Source organism: Chenopodium album, chromosome 24 (genome assembly GCF_948465745.1).
Source record: "Chenopodium album chromosome 24, dcCheAlbu1.1, whole genome shotgun sequence".
Lineage (NCBI taxonomy): Eukaryota > Viridiplantae > Streptophyta > Magnoliopsida > Caryophyllales > Amaranthaceae > Chenopodium > Chenopodium album.
In genome coordinates this window covers 26215837-26238583 of record NC_137857.1, presented here as the reverse complement: position 1 = coordinate 26238583, position 22747 = coordinate 26215837, and the positions used below count along the sequence as shown (strand labels likewise).

At 36.4% G+C, this 22747-nt stretch overlaps 1 protein-coding gene and 1 long non-coding RNA gene across 4 annotated transcripts; one reads left to right on the top strand and one right to left on the bottom strand.

The window, feature by feature from the left end:
- Nucleotides 1-5825: 5825 nt before the first annotated feature.
- On the bottom strand, nucleotides 5826-10342 carry LOC145610703 (uncharacterized). The gene is made up of 3 exons (XM_081666004.1): nucleotides 9977-10342; nucleotides 8893-9919; nucleotides 5826-6532 (listed from the first exon to the last, which is right to left on the bottom strand). Exons 1-3 carry the CDS (start codon nucleotides 10340-10342, stop codon nucleotides 5826-5828), a joined length of 2100 nt encoding a protein of 699 aa, XP_081522130.1.
- A 4316-nt stretch (nucleotides 10343-14658) lies between these two features.
- On the top strand, nucleotides 14659-20074 carry LOC145611667 (uncharacterized). 3 transcript variants are annotated; one of them, XR_014106426.1, is made up of 5 exons: nucleotides 14659-14842; nucleotides 16578-16660; nucleotides 16785-16935; nucleotides 17069-18137; nucleotides 18264-20074. It is a non-coding gene; the product is annotated as an uncharacterized LOC145611667 (long non-coding RNA). The 3 variants fall into 3 exon arrangements; XR_014106425.1 differs by having other exon boundaries at nucleotides 17069-18867; nucleotides 19089-20074; XR_014106424.1 differs by having other exon boundaries at nucleotides 17069-20074.
- The last annotated feature ends 2673 nt before the right edge of the window (nucleotides 20075-22747 follow it).

Here is a 22747-nt window from a genome sequence, read left to right as displayed (position 1 = left end):
TTCTCACTAACTGAACTCAGCTGAACGGAACTGAACTGAATATTTTATAAGAGAAGGAAATTAGGAGCTGAACTGAACTGAACTGAATTTCAATGTATGAGATCAGACCCTAATAAATAATCAATAAATAATCAAAGATCACTAATCCGTAGTTAAAAATCACTAATTAATAAATTCAGTTCAGTTTAGCTCAGTTCAGTTTCTTTCTGTCCAGTTCAGCTCAGTTCAGTTCAGTTCAGTTCAGTTCAGCTGAGTTCAGTCAATGAGAACAAGCCCTAAGTGAGTTTACTTTCATTGAATTTATACTCAAGCTCCGTAAATACATACATTGTAATGCGCTTATTTTCATTGAATTCAAATTTTTCAATATGTGTGGTAGGAAAGTGGTGGTGTTTATTTGCTTATTTAATTTGATGTTGCTGGCTGATGATCATGTTTGTCTAAAATAATATTGAGGATTTGAAGCGATTGAAGGATACCGACTAGACAAATGTTGCTCGGTCTCAGGATGTGAAATTAGAATCAATTAAGCAAGATGAACATTGATGTGTAATAGAGGATAGTGCTTATTATTAGTAATTAATGGTAGCTTTTATTTCCACACAGAATATGCGGTACAAGATGCCGCCTTTGTTGATGTATACAATTTTTAAAGGGTGAGCGACTTATTTAGCCGTGATCAACTATTTTAGGGTTTGCAAAGGCTTTTTAAAAATCCGGGTTTATTTTAGGGTTTGCCCTCCTTACTCTTCTTCCTCCTTCTGGTTCAATGGAAATTTCTGCTTGGTGGCTTATCTAGGAGTTGCGGGCTTCAGTTCAGTCTCTTTTGGTTTGTCAGGTTCAAAAGGTTCCTCGTTTGTGGGTTACTCCTGCTTACTGGTTGGCTGGTTGTGCCCGGCGGCGTCAGTTGTATTTTCTGTTTTAGTTTTTGGGTTGACGTTTGTTGTTTTTTATTGTTTTTTTTATTTGATAGCTCTTTTGTCAAAAAAAAAAAAAAAAAAAAACAAACAAACAAAACTATTTTAGGGTAATATAATTTGAATATGATTTTTAGGAGTGAGGAAATTCTTTGGGGGTGAACAAAATATTTAAAGGTGAGAAAATTCTTTACGGGCGAGCAATTTATTTAGGAGTGAGTTAATTTGTATATGATTTTTAGAGATGGGCAAACTACTTTAAAGTGAGGTAATTGTATATGACATTTATGGGGTGAGAAGACTATTTACAGGTGAGTATTTTTGTATGATTTTTAGGGTTTAATACATTCTATAAGAATGAGCAAATACTTAATATAATTTTTACAGAGGTGACTACATGTATACGATATTAATATACTTTTAGACAATATGAATAATAACATATTTATACTTAATTACAAAATTGTTTTATTATTCTTACATTTTCCATCAAACATCAAATTATAATCTAACAAAACAACAACAATAATTTCATTCTACTCTTAACGATAAATACAACCATTAATATTATTACACCTTTAATTTACTTACACTGACACTTAATATTTGGCTTGAGCGCGATGGCTCAACTAGTTAGTCCAAAGATGAGTTGCCTATCAACTTTGCTTCTCAAGTTTTATAGGTAAAAATAAACACATTAGCTAGATCTTTGTATGCTACCTTTAGCTGTTGTATTCTTGCATATGCTATTTATCTATACATTCTTTGATATTCCTACAGTGTGCAAGAACAGGCCATCCTGATGGATTAGAGTGTTAGACAACTAGGGCCACTGCATGAATTATGTCTTTTTAGTTATCCCTTCCTCACATAGTTCTTTGGCCTGCTTATGCTTGACTTTGCCAACTTGACATTCTTTCCTCTCTTTGATAGCCTAGCAGGGGTGGGACACTTAATTACAGCGTTCTGTCTATGCTGCTATATCGTCTTAAGATTAGCTTTGCCTATTACAGGTCATGGCTCCAGCCGAGCAAAATTTGCATTCAAATCCCGCCACTACTGGCCCAAATGTCTGAATGCCTTAATTTCCCTAAGCTAGTCTATGGACTTGTAGATTTTGGGACAAATAATGTAGTGTCCATGTGTGTCCATGACGTGGATTCCACCAACATAAATACTGTAATAAACCATCGCAAGTACTAAATGCAATACAAAATAACCTAAATGTAGAAATTAATTAATGATACAAAAATAATAAAAAGATTGAAATACCCTTTTTCAAAAGGAAAAAACTGATTCACCATTTCACTTGGCTTTTAGTTTTCACATTTTTTATTTTGCAATTCATTTTACTCACCAATTTTTTTCATTTCAGTCACCATTTTTTTTTTTTTTTTGTAATTTATTTCATTTCACCATTTCCTTTAAAATTCTTCAATCAGAGCCCTATAGATGAAGAAGTCGTTCACCGCTCATAAACCATCCGGTCTTAGATTTTTTTTCGTTTAATTTTTTTTGTTTAATTGTTGTAATTTTTCATTATAAGTACCCCCTTCTATGTTTTTCGGGGTACTATTTACCCCGGAAATCTTATCCGAAGGGGTACTAAAGACCCCTAGAAATCTTAGCCGCAGGGTATTGGAGACCCTAGGAAATCGTATACGAGGAGTGCTAGAGACCTTCAAAAATCTTAGCCGTATAAGATGTAAATTTTATTTTGTTTAATAATTCATCTATTACAACATATAATTTTCATACCTCTAAAAAATGTTGTAGTGCACTTGTATTTAATATTAAATAGGATTAAGATTGAATACGTTAAAATATAGTTGTAAATTAAACAATAGAAATGATTATATAATTAGGAGTGTAAGGGATTAAGTTAAAACAAGGATAAAACTGATAGATAATTTTTTTTAAAAAAAAATAATTTATTCTCCGTTTAGGTAAATTTATCCTGCATTTAGGAGTAAAGTATAAAGTCACTTCCTAAACTTAGCACAAAGTTGCTGATCACTCACTAAACTTTCAAAAGTTTCATTTCACTCACTCATCACCTGAGTTTTGACCTTCAATAACAGGTAAAATGCAAGAACTCCCTAAACTTTCTGACAACTCCCTAAACTTTCACACATGATTTTTAATTAACTAACCATTACAAAAAATACTACTCTTTAATAATAATAATTAAAAATCGATTATTATATAAAATAATTTCTAACAACAGCTATCAATATATATACTCCAATGCATTTTTGATACTCTGTTATTATTTTGTAAAATGGAAAGTGAAGAAAGCTCACACACACACAAAAATAAAAAAAAATAAAAAAAATACTCTGTAAAGCACTGTATTTTTTTTTTTTAATAAATAGCTAATTATAGTTTCTCTTCCTTTAATAATTATTTTAGTCTGCTTTAGTTCTTTTTTTTAAATAAAAAAAACCCTTAATATAAAACATAGTAGTGACAAAACATTTTAATTCCATAACTAGCTAAAATATTGATTTAGAAGGAAGTTATGTATTTATTTATTTCTTTTTATTTATTCATCTCCTTTGAATTGGTTTAGTTCAATTTTTTTGGTTTTTAATTAATATTTTGGGTTTTTTTAAAATTTTGTGTTTTTGGGCTTTTTAGTTAGAAAACTTTATAGCCACATCGACTGCTATTAATTAAGCAACCATCATTTTCTAGATCATGATGATCGTGTCACAAAAAATTGGAATTTTAAGTAGGGTTTTTTGTTTTTAAAATCATCACACGCAACTGCAAATTCATACGACGATGAGGGACTTTTTTTTAAGGAGACAATAAGGGATTTTTAGTACTATGTTCTTTGCTAAAGTCTATTAATTATAAATTTTTTTGAGTTTAATGTGTATAATATATCAAACATTCAAACTAATTACTTTGTGATGTATAGTGACACACAATGAATATGCTCATCTTGTTCGAAAAACAATCCGATTCATGATTATTTGATTTGGTAAGTCATTCTTTCTACTACGATGTTAATGTATATGGATTATCTAATTAAAAAAAAAATAATTGAACCAAACTAATGCAAAGGAAAATAAATAAATAAATAATTTCCTTTCAAGTCAAAAATTTAATTAGTTTTAGAATTTAAATTTAGAGTTGACATTGGCTTTCATATGTATGATTAGATTGTTAAATTAAAAAATATAAAAATAAAAACAAAGGAAAATTTGTCAAAAATAAGTCAACCTTTACTCGATTATCTCAAAATAAGCCAACCTTTTAATTATCTAAGAATAAGTCGACTTTTATAGGTTATTATCTTTGAATGAGTTATGACCTGTTGATAACCCGTTAAACAAGTTAATATGACACATGTTGTAATTTTATTGGTCTTACATTGTAATATTTTATTTAAACTATTTAAACTTTTTTTTTACTTCCTTTTTCCAAAAATAAAAAAAAATCTCTCCTACTTCCACTGCACCCTTCTCTCTCTTCCACCAACCCCCCTCATGCCCTCACCACAGTTCTCTCTCTCCTCCCTAAAGCCATAATTAAAAAAGGAGGTACCCTTTACCAATGACTTCGTACATAACAACCCAACTATCATTAGAACTCTTTGATCATACTTCAATACTAATATTAAAGGCTTCGGCAACACATTATTAACCAAATTTCAATCAGTTATCCTACTTTAGGCTCGAATAATCACACACACATTTGATTCAATTACTAGATTAAGCGAAGATCCCTAAATTGAGTAAACTGTGAATTAAATTAACGATAAACCTGAGATTGTGAAATTGATATGCGACGATTACAAAAAGAAAAAACTTACTAACTTACCTCAGTTAGAACTTAGAAGCTTCTTCAATGGAGAATAGAAATTGTCAGAAGGTGGCTCCTCAATGGAGAACAAGGAGTGCACTTTAATGAAGGACCTTGTTAGAGGACCAACTCAACCAAAAGCTTAAGCTGATGGTTGAGGCCCAGGAATATGTTTGATACTTTATCACTCCCCCTCACATGAAAGGCCCTTTGGGCTTGAAATGTGGATGCAACACAGGCCCACCCAAACCTGGTGCGAATTAATTCCACTTCGAAGGAGGGGCGGATGAGATTCGAACCCGTGACCTTTGTGTCACGCTGGCTCTTGATACCATGTTAGAGGACCAACTCAACCAAAAGTTTAAGCTGATGGTTGAGGCCTAGGAATATGTTTTATACTCTATCAGACATCGATTTCCAGTGAGGTAAGGCGACAACCGGGGTGATGCGATGATCTTCATGTTTTAAGGGTGGACATCTGCTACGTTTCATGGGTGACTAATGGTGGTTAAGTGGCTTGGTGGTGGGTGGTGGAGGCGGTGGTTAAGTGGCTTGGACGCTTGGTGGTGGTGGTGGCGGTGGTTAAGTGGCTTGGACGCTTGGTGGTGGTGGTGGTGGTGGCTGGAAGCCGTGGCAGGTGGTAGTTCATAGCCTCATTGGGGTGGAGGTTTTTTTTTCCCAAAAAAATAAAAGAATTTGTTTTTTTTAAAAAGAAAGTGACTTGTTGGACAGGTAAAAGGTCACTTGACTTAATTAAAGATAACATCTTATAAAATTCAACTTATTTTGAATTAATCAAAAGGTTGACTTATTTTGAGCTAATTAAGTAAAGGTTGACTTATTTTTGAAAAATTTTCCAAAAAAAATACCAAAGTTTAGGGAGTTTACCTATTAGTATAATATTTAGGTAAAGTTTAGGGAGTTAACCTGCTATATCAGGTTACTACCTGAAAAATGACCTCCAGTCACCTAAGTAGTGAGTAAATTGCAACTTTTAAGAATTTAGTGAGTAAAGTGCAACTTTTGGCTAAGTTTAGGGAGTAGTTGTATACTTTACTCCTGTATTTTTTTTTTTGACAAAGGGAACTAAAAAAACTAGAAAGCATAAAGAAGTAACTCTCGACGCCTAGACGCAATAGCAAGACCATGAGTTTCCTGAATTGACGACCGTGGAGCCTTCTGAATGATACACATTTCAAAAGAAAGTAACAGATTCCGGATATTTTGGAGTACCCAAACAACAGTAATATCTGAAGAACCAAGCGCGGATAACAACTGGGTAATCCGGACACAATCAGTAACCAAGCGAACCCGAGCAAACCGTCGCTGCCTAGCATGAGTGAGGCCATAGAAACAGGCTAACAACTCAGAATGAAGAGCCGAAGAGGCTCGACAAGCTCTAGCACCACCCCCTAAGATTTGAGAAGAGACAGGATCTTTGAAACACCAACCCGTACCAGCATTAGAATTAGCCTGATCCCAAGCACCATCAAATAGCAGTAAAACATCACAAGACATATGTAAATCACCCCGAAGGACCAAGCTTAAACATGAGGATGAGGGGAACCCCGGAGGACGACACTCCTGGGAATTGCGAAACTCCCGCGCATTTTGACTTCTGACAAACCATTCTTGGGCTAAATCCTGAATAGAATGGGGAGAAAACACTGCGGATCTAAACTGACAGTTGTTCCTGGTTAACCAGATAGCCCAAGAAATCCCAAAGAAACGATCCAGAGCAGACCAATTTTTAAAAGAAGCATAATGAGAAATTACCGCAGCAAACCAGTCATGGAAATGTACTGTAGGGAATATTTCAAGCATTATGATAACCCCAAACTTGAACCCCACTGTGATCATACACTAAAGTATGGTGGCGTTCCAAAGGGAAAACAAAGAGCAAAAAGAGTCGCCAACAAGTTTTAAGGAACTTGTAAACCCAAAAGACAATCCAAAGGACCGTCAACTACTCCATAAGGTCTTGAACCAAACAGGGTCCGGGGATGAGGGTACGAATCCAATCTACAAAAGAAAGGACCCGCCCTATAAAATAGGCCTCTACTTTGTTCTGCTCGTATTCATGCGCGCTTTTCGAATAACATACAAACATTATATTAATCCTACCCTGTTTATCTATGTTGGTTGAATATTAATGCACAAATAAGACTATTATTGGCGATCACTTGTATTAAAATCACATTAGCCTAAACCAAATTATTAAATTATCTTATTAAGCGTGATTTCAAGTACAAATTCCCTTTAAACCTGCATAAAAGGCGTGATCAAGCAATAACAATAATATATAGATCAAGCAACATAAGAATAAAGAATAATAATCATAACAACAATAACGATGATAATAGCATGATAAGGCATAATAAAGCTTGAATATAATAGCAAGATCCTAGGCATGATACTAACAAGATTAATAACAAATCCTAGCATGTCATTGAACAATAAAGATCAAAGCTTTAAACCCAACATGATACTAACATGATATTAGAAAAGATAAAGGCACCCTAAACATGATACTAGAAAGCATAAAATAACATCCTAACATGGTACTAGGAATTAAACACATCCTAACATGATACTAGGAATTATAAAACAATAATAAGCATGCAATCTACATTGTGAAAGAAATAGGGAGTAAGCTAATCTACTTACTTTGAAGCCTCGTACCTCTTTCTAATAACAAAATACACAAGTTAGTAAACTTCAATGAAAATAAATAAAGAACAATTAAAGAATTAAATTAAAATCAAATTAAATAAAGTTTTGACTAGTTTTGGACCAAACCCTCAGAAATTATTAACCTTTCACGTCTAGGGCGAAAGCAACTTCGAACTTGGCTAAGAGACTCTAAGTCTAATGTATGCGGAATATTGTATGTAAAAACTAGAAAAGAAAGAAAGAAAGCATGAATTGCTCAAGAGAGAAGAAAATAAGAATTGATAGTGATTGATAGGAATTGATGATGAAAGTTGATTGATAAAAACAGAGGTTCGGACCCTATTTATAAGGAAAAAGTCCGGAAAATCATAGAATTTGATAAGGAATAAAACTCCACTCTGTCGCTAATCAAACCGACCTTGTCGCCAAAGATTTATCTTGTCGCCAGGCGACAGAGTCTGTCGCGAGGCGACAAAACTGTCGTTTCGCGACAAGACAGTTTTTTGCGGATTTTGTTTTAATCATATCTTTTGATCTAGAAGTCCAAATAAGTCATATAATATGTCGTTGGAAAGCTCTTGAAGTCTACTTTCTAATGCAATCAGAATCAGATTAAAATCTTTTGTAGATAAAAAGATATGGACGAAATAGTAGGACGGTGTCAGTTTTGGATAGAGTTTCGTATATCTTTAATATCTTTTTCGTTATAGCTCGGATTTATTATTATAATATATCATTGGAAAGATAATTTCAAGATCTATCCAACCATATAAAATTTGGATAAAAAATATGAGGCACGAAAATAATATCTGACTATCTTTGAACATCTTTAAATCCGAATAGAATTAGGAAAGTTTTAAAAAAGGAAAGTTTATATCCAAATCAAATTTTATGATCTTATCTTTTCAAAAAAGGATAATTAAGATATTTTAGAAACTTATAAAAGATTATAATCAATCCTAATTAGTTTAGGAATAGGATTAAACCTTTGGACCCTCCACATGATCATTGGGTCGTAGGTAAAATCCGGTTTGGGCCCAATTTAGTATTTTGACCATAACTTCCTCGTTATTCATCGGAATTGGTCTTATAATGTATCGTTGGAAAGGTCTTTTACAGCCCCCATCCAACTACACCATTATTGGACCCTTATCATGGACCAAAATAAACTGAATTGGACGTTTTCATAAAATAGAAATGGTTTTCAAAAACAGAAAGAAGGATTTTAATAAAAACTAACCGCATCACTTGACTTTTCAACCACTTTCACCTCATTCGATTATGGTTCGACGTGACAGGTATTCATCATTGGGTTTGGTTTTGGGGAGACACAAATGGGTGTCTACAGGTACAGAAACAGCCGAAGAGACATCAGCATCCCAAGGGAAAGAATCCCAAATCAACCTTACCACCGTACAATCCCTAAACAGATGATCTATCGATTCGAAGTGGGTCCAACAAAACCCACAAGTCGAATCAATGGGAAAACCTCTCCTAACCAGTAGAGAGGCCGTAGGAATATACTGATGTAAAATCTTCCACGCAAAAAGTTTCCATTTAGAAAGGATAGGAAAGCCCCACAACCGTTTCCACCAAGGAGGAGGAGGAAGACCAAGCGTGAGATGGATATTCTGAGAAAGCAAATGATAATAAGCTGATTTGGTAGAAAAAGATCCATCCCTTGTAAACTTCCAGTAAATAAAGTCATCCATTAATTGCAGCGGCCGGTCCAAAGCTAATATTGCCGTAGCCACTAGGCCTGGGAAAAGATGCCAAAACAAAGAAACATTCCAAGCGCACGAATCAGGTAACATTAATTCAGACACCGAAGAAGGCCGCTCTGCCGCTGGAACAGAGTCCTTAAAAGAAATAGACACATTAGGCAGCCAGCAATCATTAAGAATGCTAACTTTAGTCCCGGAACCAATCTTCCACGCCACCCCCTGAGACAAAACTACACCCCCTTCCACCAAACCACGACTACCCCAAGAAGGACGAACAGAAGAAATAGAAGGATTTAAAGATAAAAGGGAAGGATACTTAGCTCGAAGAACCCTCGAGGCCAAAAGTTGGGGATTATGGAATAACCTCCAAGACTGTTTGGCCAACAGGGCCCTATTAAAGGAACGAAGATGACGGATACCTAAGCCACCAAGACCCTTAGGAAGATGCAAGACCGAAGAAGCAGCTAGAGCACAACCCTTAGAATCCTTGTTTGAACTCCACCAAAATCGAGATAAAAGCGAATCAATCCGATCACAAATAGACGAAGGAACCTTAAAAACAGAAAGAACATGATTAAAGGAAGCAACCAGAATCGAGTTGATGACCAACAGCTTAGCCGCCGGAGACTGGTGGAGCGAAGCAAACGAAGAAAGCCGCTGAACCACTCTATCAACCATAAACTGGAACTCCTTACACTTACTTCGACCTAAATCAACCGGAAGTCCTAAGTATTCACCAATCAAAGGTTTAGACTTCATGTGAAGAGAAGAAGCAAAACGGACAAACGACTTCTACAGATTAACCATCTGGCCTGAGATAGCACAAAATTCATTCGTGATCGATAGAACCTGATCACAGGCTGAAGGAGAAACACAGAAGAACAATAAAGCGTCATCCGCAAAGAAAAGATGAGAAACTGAGGGAGCTCTGCGAGAAATACGTAACCCCTGAAAGAGACCCCGCTGTTCATCCCGACGAAGCATAAGTGAAAAAACCTCCATGCAGAGAACAAACAGATAGGGAGATAAAGGATCTCCTTGGCACAGACCACATTTAGGAAGAAAAGGTTGGGATGGAGAACCATTCACCAAGATCTGATAGGAAACGGTGGTAACACATTGCTGTAATATATGCACCCAGTAAGGGGGAAAACCAAAATGCCGTAATGTATCCCAAAGGAACTCCCAATTAACCCGATCATAAGCCTTATTCATGTCCAATTTTAAGGCAGCAGATTACAACTGGGAAGATGACGATGACATATAAGAAAGCAATTCATGAGCTAAAAGCCCATTATCCGCCATTATCCGACCCGGGACAAAGGCATTTTGAGAATAAGAAATCAGGGATGGTAAAACCCTCCTAAGCCTATTAGTAAGGCACTTAGCAACACACTTGTACAGAACATTGCACAAACCAATAGGGCGAAACTGGGACGGAGTTTCAGGATGTTCAACCTTAGGAAGTAAGACAAGAAAGGTACGATTCCATTCCTTTAACAAATAACCATGAGCAAAAAAATACTGAACCGACTCTGTAACTTGAGAACCAACAATCTTCCAGTGCTCCCGAAAGAAACCTGCCGTAAACCCATCAGGACCCGGAGATTTATCCGATCCAATGTGAAACATTGCATCCTTAATTTCTGCTGGAGAAAAAGGCCGAGAAAGAAATTGACATTCTTCAGTAGAGAGTTGTGGCACTGCTAAATCCTCCCAATGACAAGGAGTAGGTGGAGGAGAAGTGTTATAGCAATTATAAATCCCAGCAAAGTGTTGTTGTAAGAGAGAGCAAATTTGAGATGGACTGGAAACCCAATTATCATGAGTATCTCGTAAACTCATAATTTTATTTCGACGGCGACGAACTTGAACCGAACGAAAAAGAAGTCGGGAGTGATTATCACCCAAAGCATCCCAACGAGTCTTACAACGTTGCTTCCAAAATAGAAAAGCAGCCTGTGCCTGAGACAATTTATCATGCCGAAGTTGTAGTAGATCATTCCTATTCTGTTGAACCTGAGCATTCCAAGAGTCAGAAGATAAAGAATGCTGTAAATCCTGCCAATCAATACCCCAGTTGCGTTTATGTGAAACACACCAAGACAATAAACTTTTTTTCACAACCTCCAACTTGCGAGAAGCCGAAAACATGGGAGATCCGGCCTGGAAAATGTGCCACTCAGAATTAATTAAGTTTGAGACCTCCTGTAAACCCAAACACCAACTTTCAATCTTATATGGACGTTTCCTAAAGTTGGAGCAACCAGTTTCCCGAAGGATAATAGCAGCATGGTCGGAGAATAGGATAGGTTGATGATAAATCATAGCCTCCGGATATGAATCCAACCAAGCGGCGGTAGCATAGCCTTTATCCAGTCGTTCAAAGGTAGGACGTTGAATTTGACCATTAGTCCATGTAAAATGAGGGCCGCAAAAGGGAATGTCCATTAATTGTGAATTTAGCTTCCATTCCATAAAACTATGTCTACCAGGAATCACAGAAGAACCACCAACTTTATCATTAAAATACTCTACTTGATTGAAATCAGCTAAAAGAACCACATTTGGCACCGAGTTTAAAATACGAGAAATTTCCTCCCAAACGGAATTTCTAAAAGAAACATGAGGCGAACCATACACAAACATAATATATTTTATTTCTTGGCCCGGAACTACAACCTTGCAAAACACTACATTCGACGAAATTGAAAGTGGAATAACTACGACAGGGGCAAACCAAAAAATAACTAATCCCCCACTAAGACCTAAAGCATCTAAACCACAACAACCATCAAAACCCACTAAGGACAACTTTTGAACAGCCATATTTACAGACACTAGAGTTTCCATGAGAAACATGATATCTACATCAAAAGTGCGGACTAGAGAAGCGACATACGGAACTTTAGGAAAGTCCGCTGTACCAAGACCCCTACAATTCCACGCAGCTATGTTCATGGCCAGATTGGTGGCTCTTTGTGGGTAGCCACCTTACCCTTAAAACCTGCAGAGCTAGAGCCAGAAGAAGATGCACTGTCACCACTGCACTTACGCTTCTTGAGAGGCTTCAGAAAAGACAAACAATCCGAACCCACATCAGAAGGCTGGGACCTCGGCATTGTAGGATCAGGAAAATGAGAACGCCTCTTGCACGGACATACTTCCCTAACCCATTTCCAAACCCGATCGCCTTTTTTAGTCAATTTCAGAGTAAGGGGTTTACCGCCCTGCCCTATATCACGAACCAGAGGAGAAGAGACATCAGAGCGCAGAGAACTAGGAGATGGCGGCACTGAGATAGGAGGTGAACAGTCCATCGGGGTGGGCTCATCCGAAACCACGTCGTCATTGCTAATCGGAACCTGATAACCCTGTAGTAGTTGAGAAGTGGTCGGAGAATCTTGAGAAAACGTAAACCCGTCCGTAGAAGAATCCGCCATGTAACCCGATCCCGCAGAATTCTGGCTCGGAAACGACCCGGAGAGAGATGAAGACAGAGAAGGAAAGGATTCCGGTGTGGAACCCGCAAGCGCCACTAGAGTCGCCGGAGAAGGAGTCGCCCCCCAATTACTTGGACCTGCACCAAGAGGGTCCAGAAACTCCGGCCCGGAAGGGCCTAACGGAGGCGAAGAGAATCGTTGCACTGTCGTCGTAGCACCTTGGGTAATTGAGGTATTACCATACCTTAGGTAAGGGTCTGAGTTTCGAAACTCAGCAGCTTGATAATTTGTTGGAGAATTAACCGGCCCAAGAGAAGGACCATAATTGTTTGTTGAATTCGGCCCACATAAAGATGGGTCATGGAAGCCCTGTTGAGATAAGCCCACATTAGGACCTAGATAATTAAAAGTACCCGTAATAGAAAATCCAGCAGAAGTGTGAACTTGATTGAGGCCCAAGCTAGAATTAGGACCATTAAGATGATTAGGATTCAAAGGCCCAGAGATTTCTTGAAGTGAACCCCCGATACTACTAGACTCAGAAGAGATAGAGATAACTTGCACCGACGCTGACGTGGCAATACCTTGAGCAGGTGTCACATGAGGAGCTGACCCCATGTGCTGAGGATGATAAATCTGGTGCGGCAAAGCTGGGTTGCCACGTGGGAGTAGATTACACCTAGATGAGCATATATGCTCTGCTCGGTTGACAGGTGTCGGCTCGTTTCGCCAGGTGTCCTGATACCTAGCAAGTTGCGAGAATCGCACCGGACCACCGACCCTCGGTGGTGGAGTCTGCGAAGTCGCCGGAGCCGGAGCCTCAAATTCTGCCCTCATCGCCCTGTTAATACCCAAATTGCGGCGCCAACTTCATCCTACTCACTACGGTAGCCACCAGGAACGACCGCCGGAAATAACCCCGGTAAAGAACGAGTCGGTCTCGGTGGCGGAGGAGGGGAATCAAGATTTCCCGGCCCAAAAACATCCCCGTCCGAGGGATGTGAGTCGCCGGAAAATTCCGAAGGGTCATTATCATCATGGTCTCCGAACCAAAGCTCCGTAGTCCAAATCTCCGGATTTGGAGAAATACCTCGAGTCGCGTTAGAATATAAAGGGATATTCGTAGGGCGAAACAAAACACGTGCGCCGCCTTCGTGTAGCTTACGAAAGCGACGCTCGAGGTGGAATGTTACCTCATCTTGGTCTTTACGACATGTTTGACGTCCATGCCCGACAAAACCACACTTTTTGCAGAATCTAAATATTCCCTCATATTTAAAACGTACCCAAGTAGCGCGGTTGTCATAGGTCGGGAAGTAGCATCCCGCAATTAATGGTAGCGACAAATCTATCAAAATCTTCACTCTAGGCCGTGGGATAGGAAAACCTTCTTGTAATTCTTCCTCCATCGTAACATCCCCAACATGGGCAAGGACCGAAGAAGCTACCCTATGAGTTGAGTAACGAATAGGTAGGCCAACCACCGTGACCCACATATCCGCCAAATTGAGGTTGAGATTTTCCGGAACATGGTAGCCACGAAGACGTTGTATGACCATGAGACTACCTTTTAAATGAACCCATCCTTGATTATCCAAATCAGCAGCATCCTCCTCATTACCACAAAAGAAAATGAAATCTCCATCATATGGGAACACTATAACAGATTGTCGAAGATGCCAATACCTCGAAACCAGTCGCTGGACAAGCTCCACTGAAAAGTCACGGTCATCCCAAAATCTACCAATAACACAATAATCCCAACTGATATGACTTGTCATACACCGGTGGAGGGTATTGAAAGCCTCCAATACGGTGAGGATAAACGTATGTATTCGGGAAAATACGGTCACTCATGATAGTAGTAGAAAATTCACTAAGCAAAGTAAGGGAACTAGGACTGAACTTAGAAGAGAGTTAGGAGAACAACAAAACTAAGGTTGAAGTGAAGAGATAAACTAGGAAATTTACTAACTGGAAAAAGTTACTTAACTTCTAGGAAAGAGAGGATTTTCTCTCACTAACTTTCTTTCTCGATAAATGGATATTTTACTCCTGCATTTAGTAACCCTAAACAGTAGAAATACAACATGCAATACATGAATACAATTCTTCTCTCTTTCCTCTGTTTCTCTCTCTTCTTTCTCAATCAAACCCAGAAATTCTGCCATTGGAGGAGCTCGAAGCTCTCTCCCATATCATATTAACTTATTAAGTCAACAGCTAATGTTTGAGGACATGGTACCAACGGCTATTCTTTGAGGATGACGAGGTAATTTCTCTCTCTCTCTCCTCATTTTCATATTGCTAAATCTGGATTTCCATGTTTTTGAGCTTGATTTTTTTTTGTAAGACTTATTATTTGTTTCTTGATGATGCAATTATTACAAAGTGATTTTCACATGATGAATCATTAATTGGCTATAATTGGATTTTTTTTTAAATCTTATATTTTGTCTAATAATTTCTTTTCATTAACTTCTTGCTAAATATAGATTAATTCTTGTAATCTGTAGTTCTATTATTATACTACCTCGATTTTTATATATTCCAAAGTTGCAAATAATAAATAACAAAAATCGGAGGTAGGATTTATTGTTTATTCATACAAATTGCATTTTTAAAAATTAATGTACAGTAACATTATTCATCTTAAAGAATGTACTGGTAGTTTGGACAGATTATGGACAAATGCTTCCAAGTGTTTAACAATTAATATTGAATGGGAAATTAGTAGAATTATACTGATGGTGTTTTGGTTTGAATTGAGATGATGTGAATGGAAGGCACATTTCTGTTTTTGGCGCTCACTTTCTCGAGTTATGTTTGCAAGATAAGCTAAGTGCTTTACTAGAAATGCGAAATGTATATAGCTGATTAGCTGCTGTATTCGGGGAAGGGCACGATGAAATAAACTGTTGTATTCAGGGAAAATCTTGATGAATTGACAAATGTTGCATTCAGGAAACTACATTGAGCGTGTTCAGTTCTGTTACAACGAGTGCTTTAGGGATTATATGTATATGATAGAGGAGTTCTTTTGGTTGTTAAGGAAAATTGTCAGCTTAATGTTGTTGGGATACAAAGATGTAAGGTGGGGGAGTGTTAAAGAGAAAACGAACGGTTTTGGTGTGTTTTGAGAGGGACTTAATGCCTAGAGCTTAATAAAGTCCCTTTCTTGTTTAAAAGTGATAAGGACAATTCTTTGCTTGAGTAAAATAGCTATCCAAACATGGTGCTATACTTGTAATAAAGTGAGTTGATGGTTAATAGTGCTTCCCAGCCTCATAGGATGTCCAAAGCTCATTGTAGGATGAAGTTTGAAGCTTAATAAGCTATGGATTTATGGATGTATATGCACTTCTACTCTAATAAAGATATAATTGTGACTATTTAATTAAAACTTGGTATATTTATGCTGTAGCCACATCTGTCGTCTCCATCTTCCTCCAGATTAGAAATCTTGATGGGGTGGTAAATGGTTGCTCGATTGAGAATCTTGAGTTAATATGTTGTATGGAGCTCTTTATGCCTCACAGGCATCTCACTGAAAAGAGTGATTTCATTATATTTTTACTACGGCCTATTACTTCGTTTTGAATGTAAAAGGTTAAATAATTATGCCAAGGAATACTGTGAAACATAGAAGGATATATGTGCTGAACATTTTCTTAGCTCTTTATTGTAAATATAACTAAAGTGTGTAATGTTGAATGAATTAGCCGTGTCCTGCACTCCTGCTGGAGGAACATCTGCACCTTTTTCTCAGCTTGATCCATGTGATTTCCTTTATACTCTGTATTTGTTAAGCAGCAATTACACTTGGGAGAAGTGGGAAGCAATAATAAAGCTGCTAATGCAGCTAACTCATTGGTTTATGCATATAGTAATCCCTAAATCTTCATTATTTCTAAGAAGTCAATTATTGTGTCCGTTCGTCATTGTATTTTTACTCTTTGTTGTCTTGTCTATTTAATTATGATCATTTTTGTTCTATTGCTTTACAGGAACTCAAGAATCTGAGACCCCAGCTTTACTCTGCCGCTGAATACTGCAAGACGTCTTATCTTCTAAGTGAGCAGAAACAAATGTAATGTTACAGTATAATTATTGCACACTTACACACACGCACAGCACACACACAACTCTCTGAGTTATTTGTGATGTTTTTTCTTTAGTCTTCCTTTATGATTTTTGTGTGAATTATGCCACAGGGTATTGGACAACCTAAAAGATTATGCTGCATGAGCTCTAGTAAATGCTGAAGATCACCTAGGCACAGTTGCGTACAAATTGACTGACCTTCTTGAGCAACAAACTTCAGATGTGTCAAACTCAGAGCTGTAAGTAACATGTCTAAATCAGGTATAGTTTCTTTCTCATCACGATGTGGATTATTCTGCTTTGTGCTGCCATTTCCCATTTATCTGTTTTACTTATCTCTTTCTTTTTTTTTTCTTTATTCCTTATATTTTGGAGCTGATCATTTTGTCTTCAGGATCTTCTCACTTGCCACACGTATATGGAGATGGAATGCCTTAGGCAGCAGCAACTTTTGGCAATGATTCCAAGACATCAGAAAACGCTATATATTGCCAAGTAAGGAACATTGTCCGACAATTTTGAAGGCACAATTTTTTGGCCCTTCAAAATTGTCTCCTCTGTTGTGTTGTAACTGACACAGCCTATATTTTGTACTGTGAATACCATTTTGCAATCCCTGTATCCCTTAGAACATCTAGCACCACCAATAGTTTAAATCCCTATAAGGAGAAATGAGGCAAACATTCAACGAAGAGACTAAAAAATAATCTGTATTTTACCAAAATAAAATTTCCATGTAGACTTTGATCACTTTGATGTTTAATGGTCTATAGGAAGTTGATGTCTTCTAGTTATTTAGCTGTGATTAAGGCTATTGTGTAGTATTGTACTCCGTATTATATAGATTGAGTCATCGATATATATTGTTATATGGTATGGAAAAACAAGTTGAAAATAGATGGATTCATTTATTGGTCTAAATATTTGTACGATTTTCTATAAGCTGCTTATTTGTAACCCGTTAACTTTTTGTTTGTTCCAGTTGAATACAAATTCCTGGCTTTTATCCAACCCCCATTTTGCTCCTCGTTTTTTTCCCTGTTAGCTTTACAGACATGAAATGCATGCTAACGATAGAACTACCTTACCGGATTCATTTCGAATACACAAAGAATGAGCCCAAACTAGCTTAGGTACATTAGTTTGTAGTCAAAACAATCACATGAGCAAGGTGGACATGATTCCTTGTATAATTGTTGCAAAAGGCATTACAACTAATGCTTCTGTCTACATGCCATAAATGCACAGAAAACACTATGCTGTAACAATGTTTTAGAACCAGATTGAGGAATACAAAGATTTCCTGCAAAAGGTCAAGGACAATGAAATAGCCAATGCATCACTTAGACCAGTTGTTGACTTGTTGGTCGGTATGAAGCCAGGCCTGATGACTTCTAGATGTGTTTTGGAGGCCAAGCCATAATACAGACGCTAAGTACTGATAAGGCACCTGTCCTACCCAAGTATGTTTCAATTGCAGCTATCCCACACACAAACAATTAAATTGATTGCTATGGTATTTCCTTATAAATCTTTTGCAAATAGTTTTCTTTGACAGCCATTTACACCTGTCTTTAACCTATTTGCAGAAGTATTGGGAGTAATCTTTTTTGTTAGTGAGCTTTAAATTCGACAACAGTGCACGGAGTTGATCATCCAGTGCGCAAAATTAATTGTGATCAAACCCACTGGTTAGCCAGTTGTCTGCTGCTCAGTTTAATTCTTCCACTGAAAGTCATTTGTCCGACTTTAGGCTCTTTTACTGTTAAGTATAGAGCAGTCAATGACAATATCTGCTTGGGATGATTTTGCTGAAACTAATAACCTAAAATTTCCTCACCTTGAAACCTTCGGCTTACAAAGGTGTTATGTTACACCAACCAAAGTTTGTTAAAAAAACAGAAATTCTGAGCCTTAGTGCTTCTCTATGTTTTCCAAACAGGATTTTCTCTGCCAACTAGCATTTTCAACAACATGAGAACTTGTGTGCATGGTCCACCTCTCAACTTTGTCTAATTTGTTATACGCTTGCATTCCCCGAATTTTCTGCTTAAGTTTGAAAAAACCATTGGTGTGCCTGCAGGGTTGCAGCAAATATGCTCATGTTAAGCGACCAAATGGCATGAATTTGGGAAATTTAAAATTCATCCTCAGAATGTCATTAGACAAATTGGAAGCATCAAACTGAGAAAGGTTCTCTACACTCTGTTTCACATTCATTTACATTAACCCTTGTGGTGTGGAAACAAATTTGTCATTATATATATACATAAAATGCATCTGTTGTCTGATACCAACTTTATACACACACAACACACACACACACACACACACACACACACACACACACACACTTAAAAAACGAAAAAGAGAACAAAAAAGACTCCTGACTTCTTAAGCGTTTGATTTGTCAGCCGCACAACATACTCCTAGTAGGGAAGCATTGGTTGCAAGTCATTATACCTGAACCTGATCAATTCATGATGTTGACTTTGTTCAGTTTGTTGTGTTTCCTGGTTCCAACAAATGTGGTAAACTGCTTGAAGTTCCTACTGGTGCTCCCTATACTTGCAAGTATTGCTTGCATGAGGGGTGCCGTAGGTATTGTTAATGCAAGTGAATCTGTCTATACCTACATGTACCTACTGTTCTTATATGCAGCATAACATTCAAGTTTGATGTGTCGGATAGATCTGGATCAATGAACTTTACAGCTTTCACCGAAGAATGTAAGAAACTATTCAGACTTTTGACTGTGGAGATCTTTGAGAAAGTGACAGTGGTTTTGCCTGGGGACACTCGTTTTGGGACAATTGCAAGGGACCTGAGTGCAAACCACTTTCTAATCCACGAACTTCCGTATCAAGGAACAAGGTGCCAACTTGGGTGCTTAAGTCAGTCAGCTGGAAATAGTGCAGCCCTGCAACACTGCTTCTCCCTTTTGTTTTTATTTTTTTTTCTCTTTAGTCTCTTGTTGGTGAGCTTCTAATACGAACATACAGCCATATGAACCCCTGCACAGGGGAAGCACCGTGTTCCTAGTTGATACTCACATCAGTTAGTAAGAACTGCACGAGCTGGTGTTTTGTTGGAGTCGTGACCACACCAGAGAACCTTTATCCTGAATCAGTATGTATGTTGTGTTTTTGTGATGGCACTCTTTGTTGGCAAAGCTAACTCTGAACAACAGCCACTATGAAGTATGTGCTGCTATTGTAAATGTGAATATGTTTTTTTTTTACTCTGGCTGCTATGTGATTTCCATTAAATTTTTTAATGTCTTTTTGGGCATGCTACTATTAGTTCCAAGTCTTCATACCGTTGCAGATGTTGTAACTTGTAACTCTTTGAGTAAGTCCACTTTTTGTACAAACATGAATCAAACAATCAATTATTTCCACTTGCCTAGCATTTTTTTTTTATCATTGACTTACCCCTTTTATATGTATTGCGCTTGAGGCTTGATACGGAGTATTAGATATCACAAGTTCACAACTAGTCTACGAAAAATTAAATGAAAATCATGATATAATATCTGCGGAGCACATTAAAATAACTTTTTATATTGTGACATTAAGCTCTCCAACATATGCATTTTGCAGGTGCCTAAAGAGGAGAGGGAAATAAAAATATAACTGGGAACTATGGATGCTAAATAATTATTTTGTATTTCTAGGATGTTCAATTGGTCTAAGGTGCACCCTTGTGCACCTTATATAGGTGTAACAGCAGCCCAGAAGCCCAATTACACACAACCCAATTAAAAAAGGCCCTAAAACTAAAAAAAAAACACGGTAACTACAATATATTCACTCACACCCAATACACCCACCCACACCCAATAAATGTAACGTCACTTTCAAACTCAAAACTCTTCTTCTATATGATTTTCTCTCTCCTCTTTTTCACTTTCTTTCTCCTCTATTTCATTTTCACTCACTGAAAAACTGCAAAAACATCAATGGACATTAAAAAAGAGATGCAAAATCAAAAAGATCTTCCCTAAAAAAAAGGCAATTTTATGTAAATTTCATTTAATTTTGTTTGAATTATATGATTATCACTTAATTTTGTTTGAAATTGTTCGAAACTCTATTGTTCGAAATTTTTTATTGGAATTGTAAAAAAAAAAATAGTGAAATCAAACGGATACTTATGTTCACATTTTGAAGTTCATATGTTCATATTTTGAATCCATTTATAAACTTTCTGAAATGCATACATTCACTTTCTAAATCCATATGTTCATATTTTTTTATGTATATGTTCACCTTCTGAAATGCTTAATTATGTTCATACGCATTCAAAAATGAACCAATGCATATGTTCATATTTTTTTATGTATATGTTCACCTTCTGAAATGCTTATGTTCATGCGCATTCAAAAAATGAACCAATAATGCATATGTTCATATATTGAATACGTATATTCATTTTCTAAAATGTGTATATTCATATTTTTGATGCCTGTTCAAATTATTTTTAATACTTATAATATGTATCTTTCATAATCATTTTATTTTTTATTTCTTCAATTTTCTTGTGTTCATAATTAAAGGTCGTAAATTCAATTCATATGAATTACATGTTAACAAACCTAATCGAATCGATCAAAATTCATTACAAAATCACCACATAATAAATCGAAATTCATACATAGATCAAATTGATATAAATTTAATAAAATACAATTGCAATTGAATAAAACATTTAAAAAAAAACTAAATGAACACGTACAAAAACGAACATGATAAACAAAGTGATAAACAATTAGTATATTAAAATTGAACATGATTTTCATATTCAAATAGTTCAAATTCATTGTATATAATAAAAAAGTTCATTTTTTGTAGTAAAATGTTCATGTTTACTGTACTAATGTTCATTTTGTAATAAATGTTCATTTTAAATTATTACATGTTCATTTTTCTTACATAAATTATACAAATATTCGATTATAATTATTCCAACTCCAAAATTGATTATATATCTTAAATCTAATCTTGACTCATCATAGATAAAATAATTACTGATCTATGATTGATTAAGAATAAAAACAAAAAATATATAAAAAAAAAAAAAAGAAAAAAGAAAAGGAGGAGAGAGAAAATAAAATAAAACCCATCTTCTTCTCCATTAGTTCTCTGAAACTCAAAATCATTTCACACAATGACAAAGGGATGAAGATCATTGTAATTATATTATCATTATTGCAAATTTTTGATCAAGAACAATCTTCAACAACATTCGTGGTTGGATTTGATGAATCAATTGAAATAAAAAAAAAGGAAGGAGAAAAAACAGAGTAAAAGAAAATTATAATGAAATTTATGATCGAAAATTTTGATGAGAATTAGGAAAGAAAAGAGAAAAGATAGAGTTAGGAAGAAGGAAACTAAAAATTTTAAAAAAGAAACAAACTTATGCGGGAAAAACATTTTGTATGATTTGAGTTTGGGCTGCGTTTCATTCATAAATTCTTGTGTTTCATGTTGTTGCACCTACACTAGGTGCAGGAGGTTACACCTAAGAATATGCCTAGGATGTTTCTACTGTGCACTTTATTTGGACCATCACTATACTGATTTATCATTGGCCGAATTTTTAATTTTTTTTTAACCTTGGTCAAACACTATGCATCGATTTACATATTTAGACCATCACTACACTCGCACACAGTTAAAATTGAAAATATACATGGATTTACATTTTTTTTTTTTTGGACAATCAAGAAAGCAAGCCAATTACATACCCTTCCTAGCTGCTACAGCTAGCTTGTGAGCTTCTTTACATTAAGTCTATTGACTTTTACAAAAGCAAAATTTCCTAACTCTCTAACTGCTTGTTTGATATCAAGCACTAATTGCTTAATTTCCCTCTTTGCACTGCTACTGTCATTAAAAGCCTTCACCAAATCACTTGAGTCAGTGAGCATCAAGACATTCCTCCCTCTAAGGCTTGGATTTTTTTATAGCTATAAGAGCAGCCATGGCTTCTGTTTGAGTTGGGGTAGAGGCAAAAACATGGGCTTGACCCCCTATCAATTACTATACCATTATCCTTGATAATCCAT

Bases quoted from the DNA above. Each gene is read 5' to 3' on its own strand.
- LOC145610703 (XM_081666004.1), bottom strand. From the start codon at position 10,342: ATGAATAAGGCTTATGATCGGGTTAATTGGGAGTTCCTTTGGGATACA. The intron at 9,920-9,976 runs GTTCTATCGATC...GTTAATCTGTAG, and splicing joins CTCCTTCAGCCTGTGATCAG to AAGTCGTTTGTCCGTTTTGC. The intron at 6,533-8,892 runs GTTTTCCCATTG...TATTCCCTACAG, and splicing joins CTCTCTACTGGTTAGGAGAG to TACATTTCCATGACTGGTTT.